The 12,500-nt window shown below is 42.8% G+C and overlaps 1 protein-coding gene across 1 annotated transcript in view; it reads right to left on the bottom strand.

The window, feature by feature from the left end:
- The window catches only part of b4galt2 (UDP-Gal:betaGlcNAc beta 1,4- galactosyltransferase, polypeptide 2), a 111,353-nt gene that overhangs the window by 20,980 nt on the left and 77,873 nt on the right, over positions 1-12,500 (bottom strand). Inside the window, exon 4 of the mRNA XM_063219502.1 lies at positions 8,192-8,314. Within this exon, the coding sequence (XP_063075572.1) occupies positions 8,192-8,314 (123 nt within the window). The remainder of the gene's footprint in view (positions 1-8,191; positions 8,315-12,500) is intronic.

Here is a 12,500-nt window from a genome sequence, read left to right as displayed (position 1 = left end):
CTCTTACAATAAAGTTGTACACTTGTCACGCGCTGAATCTAATTCCGCGAGCAGGGGAGCAGGCACATCAAAGCAGTTCCCGTGACACAATGCTATAATATGACAACCTCTCTGCCTATGCAGATAGCTCCATAATTAGGCAACGATACATCCCACCCCCTAAAGAAATACACACGCGCACACACACACACACACTTGAAATAATATTCTGTTGTATTTCACATCCGTGGCAATAAAAATAGTCCTGCTGAGAAAGAAGGAGTGTGCCCATGAGAGAGAGAGAGACAGACAGAGGAGGAGAAGAAAAGAGAGAGAAAAAAGAGGGGAAAGAAAAAGAAAGAGAGAGAAAGAGGGAGATCTCAGGGGAAATCTGCAGGCTTTAATGCATCAAAGCTATTGCGGCTATCTTACCCTAAAAGCTTTTTTTAATATCATCCTCCCCCATCATGTCGGCTCTATCAGACGGTGCAGTGTGGCGGCGGTGGCGGCAGCGGCAGCAACGGCAGGCCGAGGGAAGATGCTTTTTATCACAGCAATGCGACTCGGCCCCTTGGCAGTCAAGACCAGAAATAAATGGCTAAAATGTTCAAGTGTGAAACTGGGCGATTCCAAAACAGCTTCTTCATGATATGCCCATATCTTTTTATATGGTGTTATCACGTTTCAATGGCCTGTATCTATCTGTATGTATGTGTGTGTGTGTGTGTGTGTGTGAGAGAGAGCGAGAGAGATTGTGTATGTTTACATTGTGTATGTTTGTTTGTGTTTACACTCACACATTTACATGAGTGTGTGAGTGTAAGTGTGTGTGTGTGTGTGTGTGTGTGTGTGTGTGTGTGTGTGTGTGTGTGTGTGTGTGTGTGTGTGTGTGTGTGAGTGTGTTTGTGTGTGTGTGTGTGTGTGTGTGTGTGTGTGTGTGTGTGTGTGTGTGTGTGGGTGAGTGCGTGTGTGTGTGTGTGTGTGTGTGTGTGTGTGTGTGTGTATGTGTGTGTGTGTGTGTGTGTGTGTGTGTGTGTGTGTGTGTGTGTGTGTGTGTGTGTGTGTGTGTGTGTGTGTGTGTGTGTGTGTGTGTGTGCGCGCATGTCTATGTGCGTGTGTAAACATGGTTGTCAGCTACACCACGTATCATATTAAATGGGAGAGGATAGCCAATGTAGAGGGAGTTATTTATTACCCTAAGAGTCTAGTATCTGGGGAGAGGACGTCTTCTGCATGTATTCCAGCCCCTGCCTCAGCATGCCTCCAGTGGGCAAGAGGGGAGGAGGGAGAATGGGAACTGAGCATTTGCATATGTGTCAAAATGGAAATCCACACCAGTTGACGAAATGTAAAACTGTGTCACTAATTTTGGACAAAATAATAATAATTTACAGTTCTGTGTGGCTGGTGAATTTATCTGTTAGTGGCTGGTAGAAGTGTAGAAGGAGAGAGGTGCCGCACACTCACAAGTTAAATAAACAGTTTTTTAATGTGACAACGTTTCGGCCTGCCGGCCTTCTTCAGGTCACGTGTGAAATAACAGGTAGTACCTTGCCTTTTTAAAGGGGAAGCTCAATTGCTCCCACCTGACACATAATTAGGTTACAGACAGGTGTCAATTAGTGTTCAATTGCTTACAATGAAGGATTGGACATCACAATCACAATCAACAATCAACATAAGTGGTTTCACTCATGGTCCACATCCTTAGTACTACATTCTGTTATTTTGTTTACAAAAAAACTGTAGAAAGCAAAGAGAAAGAAAAAAAGAAAAAGATCAAAAGACAATATTACACATCAGTCCAAATGGATCATCATTAATAATATTATCAGTTAATCATAATAGATTCACAGTTTAAATCACAGAAATGAAGAAATGGGGTGATTAAACTCCACAAAATGAGCTGCTACAGGATAATTTAAATTCTTACATCTAATGGTACTTCTGTGCTCTGCAATCCTGGTTTTTAGAGCTCTAGATGTTTTGCCCACATATGATTTACCACAAGGGCAAGTAAGTAAATAAATTACAGATGTGGTGTTGCATGAAATTTTTCCTTTAATTTGGATATCTTTTCCTGTGTGTGGATGTTTAAATTTGCTGCATTTATAGGTGTAATTACATTGGGTACAAGATCCACATCGTCTATTCCCATCTGGGATAGGAGTTAACAACGGTTGGGAACTATAAGTGTTAGGAGGAAGGTAGGAATGCACCAACTGATCTCTCAAGTTTTTACCTCGTTTGTACACTATGAGAGGATGTTCTTGGAATGTGCTTTTGAGTTGGGTATCTGATTTTAAAATATGCCAGTGTTTATTTATGATGCTGCGTAAAGTCACTGATTGCCTGTGATATTCAGTTGAGAATATTATCCTTTTATTTGATTTAACTTTATTTTTTGTTGAAAGTAAATTGGACCTTGGGATGGTTTCTACTTTTTCTATGGCATTGTTCAAAACCTTTTTATGGTAACCCCTTCTTGAAAAATTGGTGATCATTTCGTCGCTGTTTCTCCTAAAGTCTTCAGGTGTTTTACAAATACGCTTCACTCTACATAATTGACTAAATGGGAGACTTTCCTTTAGATGACGTGGATGCTCAGAGTCAGCCCGAAGTAGAGTATTGCGTGCCGTAGGTTTACGGTATAGATCAGTATATAGGTGAGCCCCATTGCGAATGATCCATAAGTCCAAGAAACTAATTTTGTTTTTATCATATTCCATTGTGAAGGATAAATATTCACAACATGTATTCAGATATGTGAAAAACATTTGTAACTCCACTAGCGAACCCTTAAATATACATAGCACATCATCCAAATAGCGTTTCCATAATATTAGGTTATTTCTAAAACTGTGGTTTGAATAAATATAATGTTCTTCAAACAGACCCATATATACGTTTGCAAATGAAGGCGAGAATGCATTTCCCATCGTGACTCCCCGTTTTTGTTTGTAAAATGTATCCTGAAATATCCAATAATTATATTCCAAAATCAGTTTGGTAAGAGTAAGAATGGACTCTTTTGAGGGGTACATTGAAGGGTCATTTAAGTAATGGTCTAATGCAATTAACCCGCCATCATGGGGTATAACAGTATACATGGCATTTATATCAAAAGAGGCCAGAAACACTTCTTCTTCCCCAAGAGTTACTGATTCCACAATGTTGATAACATGGCCCGTGTCTTTTGTAAACGAGGGTAATCCCTCAGCTAATGGCCTAATAAAATGGTCAACAAAGGTGGACAGATTTGAGGTCACAGATCCTATATTGGCCACAATAGGCCTACCAGGTGGACATTCCAACCTTTTATGGATTTTTGGTAGGATATAAAATGTAGGAACAATAGAGTGTTCCATTTAAAAAAAAAAAAAATCATCTCTTGAGATCTCCCCTTGGTGTAGTAAATCATTCAAAGTATCTAAAATCATACATTTAAATGCCTGTGTGGGATTGTCAGGCAGTACCTCATAAAAGTTCCTATCAGACAATTGTCTTACACATTCTTCAACATAATCAATTTTATTCATCACAACTGTTGCTCCTCCCTTGTCGGCGGGTTTTATTACAATAGAGTCGTCACTCTTCAAGTCTTCTAAGGCCTTCTTCTCTTCTTTCGACAAATTGTTGTATGCAGATCTCTGATTTTCATTTAGAAATGCATCAACTTCTTGTTCTACTAATCTGCAGTAAGTCTCTATGGAATTATTCCGGTTTACAGGGGGCATGAAAAGACTTTTCCCCCTGAAGACTTTTCTTGATTCCTCTGTATTACTTGCTGTCTGGGAGTTCAAATCATCTTGTTCTGTGCCATTATCAAAGAACTCTCTCAGGCGCAGTTGCCTGAAAAACTTAAACAGGTCTACTTTTATGTCAAATTTCTTCAGATGATTAGTTGGTACAAAAGATAACCCTCTGTTAAGTATTGAAAGATGGAATTGGTCTAGAGTCTTACTGGATAAGTTGAACACAGTCACTTCCTCATCTGGAATGTCCTTGCACGTGTCCGTTCGTACTGCATTGCTTCTCTTTCGGCCTCTGCGTGTTGGTTTGTACGTTTTGTTTTGTTTTGTTTTTTCTTGTTCAGGTGTCCAGGAGCGGAAGCTCCCCCTCTTTGATGTTTTCCTAAAAAACCGGAGCTGGATGCAGATGAGAGTTGGTCAGAGGAGGAGAAGCGGTTCAGTTGCTGAGATTGGCCTGCATCAAATCTTGTTCTTGTGTATCTTGTTCTTGGTCGGTCATTCCATTTGGGGTTTCGCCAGTTGTAGATGTTTCCTTCCATTGAGTCTTTTTTGTCCTTGTTGAATTTTTTAATCTTTTCTTCTTTAATTTCTTTTGTCAGACTTTCTTGTAATTCTTGGGTCTGCTTGAGAATCTCTTCCAAGTTTTCTTTGTTTTTGATGGTTTCCGATAGCATTTGTTTGTGTTCTTCAATCTTTTTATCCAGATCATCTTGCGCTTTCTTATGTTCTTCAACCAGTAGAGTCATCAGATCAATCGAGCATTTGTTCAATATGGCACACCAGCGGTCACAGAAGTCTTCAGTTTTCTTGCTCAGCATTGGTTTCTTTTTGCAGTCTGAGACCCTTTGGGATAATTCCTTGTCTGATGTAGTCACTTAAAGTGATCGCATGGAGATGGGCCTTTACTCTCTGTTTGGTGAGGAAATGTAGATCGTCTGAGATTTCTATTGTTTGGAATCCCTCTTGATCGAATAATGATTCTTCACAGATGATCTTGGTTCTTTGCTCTTCATTGTATTCAAAAGTTCTTGGGTCATTCATTTTTCAGTTTTTTCTTGGTTTCTTCTTTTTCTTAACTCGTCTGGGTGCTGTATGCTTGAGAACGTTGATGAGTGGAGGTGCAAAACGCACACCAGAAACAGAGGTGCTGGCAACCAGAAAATACAATTGTAGAAGGAGAGAGGTGCCGCACACTCACAAGTTAAATAAACAGTTTTTTAATGTGACAACGTTTCGGCCTGCCGGCCTTCTTCAGGTCACGTGTGAAATAACAGGTAGTACCTTGCCTTTTTAAAGGGGAAGCTCAATTGCTCCCACCTGACACATAATTAGGTTACAGACAGGTGTCAATTAGTGTTCAATTGCTTACAATGAAGGATTGGACATCACAATCACAATCAACAATCAACATAAGTGGTTTCACTCATGGTCCACATCCTTAGTACTACATTCTGCTATTTTGTTTACAAAAAAAACTGTAGAAAGCAAAGAGAAAGAAAAAAAGAAAAAGATCAAAAGACAATATTACAGCATCAGTCCAAATGGATCATCATTAATAATATTATCAGTTAATCATAATAGATCCACAGTTTAAATCACAGAAAACACTTTAAATCAAAGTCCACATTCAAACCGTGAGGTGCTAGAGTTTTAAGATGGTGAATCCAAAAATGTTCCCTTCTTGATAATAACAGGTCTAGGTCCCCCCCCCCTAGGGGGCAAGGTCACCCTCTCGATTCCAATGTATTTTAATGAAGAAATGGGGTGATTAAACTCCACAAAATGAGCTGCTACAGGATAATTTAAATTCTTACATCTAATGGTACTTCTGTGCTCTGCAATCCTGGTTTTTAGAGCTCTAGATGTTTTGCCCACATATGATTTACCACAAGGGCAAGTAAGTAAATAAATTACCAGATGTGGTGTTGCATGAAATTTTTTCCTTTAATTTGGATATCTTTTTCCTGTGTTGTGGATGTTTAAATTTGCTGCATTTATAGGTGTAATTACATTGGGTACAAGATCCACATCGTCTATTCCCATCTGGGATAGGAGTTACAAACGTTTGGGAACTATAAGTGTTAGGAGGAAGGTAGGAATGCACCAACTGATCTCTCAAGTTTTTACCATCGTTTGTGTACACTATGAGAGGATGTTCTTGGAATGTGCTTTTGAGTTGGGTATCTGATTTTAAAATATGCCAGTGTTTATTTATGATGCTGCGTAAAGTCACTGATTGCCTGTGGTATTCAGTTGAGAATATTATCCTTTTATTTGATTTAACTTTATTTTTTGTTGAAAGTAAATTGGACCTTGGGATGGTTTCTACTTTTTCTATGGCATTGTTCAAAACCTTTTTATGGTAACCCCTTCTTGAAAAATTGGTGATCATTTCGTCGCTGTTTCTCCTAAAGTCTTCAGGTGTTTTACAAATACGCTTCACTCTACATAATTGACTAAATGGGAGACTTTCCTTTAGATGACGTGGATGCTCAGAGTCAGCCCGAAGTAGAGTATTGCGTGCCGTAGGTTTACGGTATAGATCAGTATATAGGTGAGCCCCATTGCGAATGATCCATAAGTCCTGGTGGCTGGTAGAAGCTCATTAAGTTACTGTAATTTTCACCCCTGGTGTGGCTGGTGAGGTTGAACGTGTGCATATGTGATACACATGTAGTGTATGTGTGTGTGTAGACACATATTCATGCCAGTGTGTGTGTGTGAGTTTGCTTGTGTTTTTTTGTGTGTGAGCATGTGTGTGTGTGTGTGTGCACGTGCGTGTGTATGTATGTATGTATGTGTGTGTGTGTGTGTGTGTGTGTGTGTGTGTGTGTGTGTGTGTGTGTGTGAGAGAGAGAGAGAGAGAGCATGTGTGTGTGTGTGTGTGTGTGTGTGTGTGTGTGTGTGTGTGTGTGTGTGTGTGTGTGTGTGTGTGTGTGCGCACGCACGTGCGCACAAATATGTGTGTGTGTTTGTGTGCGAATACGTGTTTGTGTGTGTGTGTGTGTGTGTGTGTGCGTGTGCGTGCACGCGTGTGTGAGAGCCAGAGGCAGAGCGGAGCATGAGAGTGCCATGAGGGGCAATGGGAGTGTTGATCTCCAGGAGGAACTGAAGACAGCAGCAGCAGCAGCAGCCAGCAGCCCAGCTCTACAACCCATGGGTGACCAAGAAACGTGTAAATTGTTTGAGACAATGTCAGTTTTTATGGAAATTATATTGAGTGTTTTCCATAATCCTTTGTTTTTATTCTTCATCAGCACCATTCTGCCAATGCTCCAGCTGCTCGAGGGGTACTGAGCTGATAAATACTAATAAAGGCTCATGAATAATCTATGGTCTCCGCTCGCAAGGGGAGAAATAGAGCAGTTTAAATCCAGCCACACAAAATACTTGGAAATCAACACTTATTACATGGCAATTAAGCTAACAATCAGGCACACGGAGAGAATAAGACAGACAGACAGACCGAGAGTAAGGCAGGCAGGCAGGCATGCAAACAGACAGACATATGGACAGGCAGTCAGACAGACAGACAGTAAGGGAGGCAGGCAGACAGACAGAGACAGACATAGACAGAGATAGACAGAGATAGGGATGCAATAGGTATACAGCAGGGAGGGACAGGCACAAAGATAGATATAGAGTCAGACAGACAGCCAAGCAGGTTGACAGGCAGATGGGATGACAGACAGACAAACTGACAGACAGACAGGCAGACACACACATCTGTCGAATTTTCTGAATTTTGAATGTGAAGTGCTGCGGAGTCTTTGAAATGCAAGTGGGTTTAGTCCCATGTGGCCCACGCCCGGTATGAATCTAGCTGATGCTCTGGGAAAACGAGGCAGTTTAGCATCACATGAAGGTGTCTGGAGAACCCCTCTGCATGGGGGAGATAAGGAGACGCCGTGTGGAGGAAAGAAACAACAACAACAATAAATAAATACAGCCGTGAGCAGCAATGAGGGGGCCTAGCAGGTGCTGGTATTGGTAGGGCGATTTGATTTGGTTTTTTTGGACCGTTTAAGATTGAGGGGCCGAAATGAAAGTTGAGGAAAAGAACCAGCGTGCTGAATTTCAACTCCAGCTTGGGCTGGACGTTTTAAGAGCTGATATAGTGTGCCCACGTCGAAAGTGGTGGTGGGAAAAACATGGGTCAACAAAATAATACGCTGAGCAAGCCCTGTTAATAAACGTATAGGTTAGAGACAGAATTGGTGGGTGGCCTCATATCTTCCCTTCCCCGAACTCAATGTAAACAATAAGTGCAAAGAATTTGTGGAAAGTTGAGGGAAAGAAATAAGGGACTGCCTTCAGGTCTGTGTGTCAAATATCAAAGTCCAGATTGGGATTCTATGTACAGAATTCACGAGCTGACGCCCACCTCCTGAATCACCTCAATGAAGCCCCCCAGCACAGCCGCTCTCTTATGCGGTTCCTGACCCAAGAGAAAGTCTCACCTGTTGTAGATGTCATCGTCCTCGCCGCCCCATCCCCAGTACTCGTTGGGAAAGCCGTTGATTTTGAGGAACTGCTTTTTGCTAAGGCCGGAGACGCCACCAAAATAGCCGGCGTATGGTAGCCTGAAGGGAATAAAAACAGACGAGAGACCACCATTATTATTATATTGTGGTGTTGTATTGGTAAAACAAATAAGCTGGCAACCATCATGAGCATTCTGAACACTTATCTACATGAGAAAGAAAGTTGCTCTGAACTCATACTCATACACATGTATTCATATAGCACAATATCCCAAATATACAGTTGACTCAAAGTGCTTTCAAGTACAGACACATTCCCACATTCACACACCAGCACGGCTCAAATCTTAAGGCTGCGAGGGGGGGATCTTGTGTGCCGACACATTTCAACTTGAGGTTGCAGTGTCTCTGTTCTCCTGTAGCTAGACGGTTCTCTTCTCAGCCTAGCTCTGCTACCTCTCCTGTGTTGCCTCAGCTCGGCAGGTAAGCTATCACTGGCGGTGAAGTGCTAGGCTGGTCACAGACAGCTAAACGCATCTTCCTTGAATCAAGAGAGATTGTTCTTGATTTGAAAAGCACGTCAACATTCAATCTCAAAATGCTACGAGGCCGGTTTTAAAAGCTTTGCTGACAGCTAAACCTCAGAACAACCATAAATGTAATACCGATAGTGGCCCGGCCCACTCCTTCCCTTCACTGGGGCATCAGAATCCCTCAAAGGCTCTTGGGCCTGACACGATTCCACCATGCATGAGCATGGCACATACATACTGCAACCCCCAGACAGACAGGCAGACAGGCAGACAGGCAGACAGACAGACAGACAGACAGGCAGACAGGCAGACAGACACAAACACTCTCTCTCACACACAAACTCTCTCTCTCTCTCTCTCTCTCTCTCTCTCTCTCTCTCTCTCTCTCTCTCTCTCTCTCTCTCTCTCTCTCTCTCTCTCTCTCTCTCTCTCTCACACACACACACACACACACACACACACACACACACACACACACACACACACCCCTCACACACCAGCCTCCCTTGCCACCTCAAGGGCTAGAGCATTGGTAAAAAGATATCGCATCTCCCCGTCTTTCCCTCTTCATCCTCTTCATCCTCAACCACTACATTTCATCATAATCCCTTGGGGCAATCTGAGCTTGTCAGGAAAAAGGAAAAAGGGCAAAAACATCCTCTCGCTCGCTCCTTTTCTCATTCTCACACCATAGTACATGGCTCTAGTCTAGACTATGGTAGGATACAGTCATGGCAGACAGTCACACTTTGTGTTTGGCACTACCAAACAAACACATGACGATAACGGTTTTCTAGTTCTCAGCTGTGGGTGGGTGATGAAGAAACGCAGAGACTTGAGTGGTGTGTGTGTGTGTGTGTGTGTGTGTGTGTGTGTGTGTGTGTGTGTGTGTGTGTGTGTGTGTGTGTGTGTGTGTGTGTGTGTGTGTGTGTGTGTGTGTGTGTGTGTGTGTGTGTGTGTGTCGGTGTGCGTGTGTGTGTGTGTGTGTGTGTGTGTGTGTGTGTGTGTGTGTGTGTGTCGGTGTCGGTGTGTGTGAGAGAGAGAGAGAGAGAGAGAGAGAGAGAGAGAGAGAGAGAGAGAGAGAGAGAGAGAGAGAGAGAGAGAGAGAGAGAGAGAGAGAGAGAGAGAGAAAGAGAGGGGGGGAGAGACGGAGAGGTGGCAACTAAGTGTGCAGACCACGCAAACAGCATGGGGTATGGATTGAACAGAAGGGACAGACACGTGTCTCTTGCTTGTCAGAGAGAGACTGCGGGCCCCAGGCAGACACATGGAAGCTGGGAGTCTGACAGGGACTACTGATTGTAAACAAATTAGTGTGATGCTAGACAAACACGCACGCATGCATGAGCGCACGCACACACACACACACACACCCATACACCTATGTAAACGTGTAAAAACATACACATACAAGTTGAATGTGTCCTGGGTGTGGGTGGGTGGCAAGGACAGATATGCCTGCTTAGAATTAAGCCCACACTAATGTGCATCAGTGAGCCAACACTGAATGCCATCTGCTGTGGTGAAATTGCAGCACTCACATACCACTCCAGTCTCCTTGATAGAAGAGCGAACGTGCTGTTAATAGTAGCACTGCACAATCTATTGTCATGGAACATTATTACAACCAGTCAGATGAGAGAATTACACTCCAACAAGTCAGTAATGAATATGTGAATATGTAATGTGAAAACAAAAACAATATATAAATCCAATGTGCACATAGGTACATGTATGCCTCTGAGCGTGTATGTTTTATATAAGCTGATGTTTTTCATCTCAATCCTCATGGCTTTATTCATACTTACTGTACATCTAACGATCAAGGGAGTCTGAGGCGTATAAATGCTGTAACAGCCAGGCAATTATTTACCAGTGAAGTCGGGAGTCTGACTTCCTCCTACACAGCTCTGTGAGTCATCTCTCAGATCTCACACCGCTTTGGTCAGATTAATTAACTTCCACTGAAGTTGGTTCTTCAGTGACATTATTCCATCACATCCAGCCTATTCCGTTCTTGACTGGCTGTTTTAATATTATAATATTTAATATTATATATTACCACAGTACTAAACATTTCTTAATGGACACTATGGTTCAGAAACAGTACAACGTCTGAGAGCAAGACAGAAAATGACACATAGAGAGGGAGGGAGACAGAGAAAAGATGCTTGAATATGAATAATGAATGGTCCAAAGAGGAACAAAAACCCTCCCGGCGGGCAACCTGACTGAGTGTCCCTCCCAGCAGAAAGCGACAGAGCGTAGGTGTGGGGCTCACCACCAGTGCTCCACTTCCCTTTCCTGCCCAGTGCTGCTAATGCTGCTGCTGCTACTGGACATCATCCAGATGACCATCGTGGCCATTTGCCCAACACACACCCTACAGTATATATGAGGCTGTGTACAGGTACAAAATAAGTCTCTCGCTCTCTCTCTCTGTCTCTCTCTCTCTGTCTCTCCCTCTCTCTCTCTCAATAATTATCTCTTTCTCTCAAACAACACACAGAGACAAAGACAGAGTTACAGACACAGTTACAGACACACAGACACAGACTCACACAGACACAGATAGAGACACAGGCACACACATAAGTCTCCTCCACGTTCCCCGGTCCCGCCTCAAAACCAGGGGGGACCGTGCATTTGCTGTGGCAGCTCCTCGTCTCTGGAATACTTTGCCCCCTGACATCAGATGTGCTCCTACAACCTCTACTTTTAAATCCAGACTTAAAACTCATTTCTACATATTGGCCTTTGCTCCCTAGTTTCATCCTCTTTTCTGTTTTCTCCCCTTATTTTTATTTACTTACTTTTCTTTATCCATGTAATTTTATCTTGTCTTTTTATTCACTGTGGAAGGCCTTTTGTATCTTATGTGTTTTATTCTTACTGCTGACTTTGTCTTAATTTTAATCAAATTCTTAGTATTGCTTAATTTTAGTATTTTAGTCTGGCACTGTACAGCACTTTGGTCAGTTCTTGCTGTTTAAATGTGCTTTATAAATTAAACTTACTTACTTACTTACTTACACACAGACACACACCTGTCTGCCGCTGCTCAGAACAGTATCTGCCCACCAAAGGCCTGAGACTACCTCAATAACCACAGCACAGCACGGTGCAAATTACATTTGGGAGGTAAGCGCATGAAATGACAGGGAATGGCTCTATCCACCAGAGGCTCCACCTGTCTACAGCTGATGGAGCTCTGGGACGTGTGCATGTGCATGTGCATGTGCGTGTGTGTGTGTGTGTGTGTGTGTGTGTGTGTGTGTGTGTGAGTGAGAGAGAGAGAGAGAGAGAGAGAGAGAGAGAGAGAGAGAGAGAGAGAGAGAGAGAGAGAGAGAGAGAGAGAGAGAGAGAGAGAGAGAGACAGACAGACAGATTGACAGACAGAAGGTAAAGACAGAAAATCAGGAGTGAAGGTGAGAGAGACAGAACAGAGAGAGAGACAGAGAGACATAGGTAGAGAGAGAGAGAGAGAAAGAGAGAGAGAGAGAGAGAGATAGAAAGAGAGAGAGAGAGAGAGAGAGAAAAAGAGAAAGAGAGAGACAGAAAGAGCACTGGGACAGGTCCATTAAAGGCCTGAAGTTCAGCAGTAGCGCGGAGAGAGAAAATGAAGGAGCAGCCAACTGCTCCTGGGTGTGAGCCAGTGACATTTCAGAGGGAGTTTGCGAGTAAACAAATGCGAAGAGGAGAGATGCTGCAGCTACACAGCACAGCACTGCACAGCCCATGGTCAGGTGAGA

This window comes from Engraulis encrasicolus, chromosome 16 (assembly GCF_034702125.1).
Source record: "Engraulis encrasicolus isolate BLACKSEA-1 chromosome 16, IST_EnEncr_1.0, whole genome shotgun sequence".
NCBI lineage: Eukaryota > Metazoa > Chordata > Actinopteri > Clupeiformes > Engraulidae > Engraulis > Engraulis encrasicolus.
Note: the sequence above shows the minus strand (reverse complement) of the source record. Positions and strands in the feature narration are given on the sequence as shown.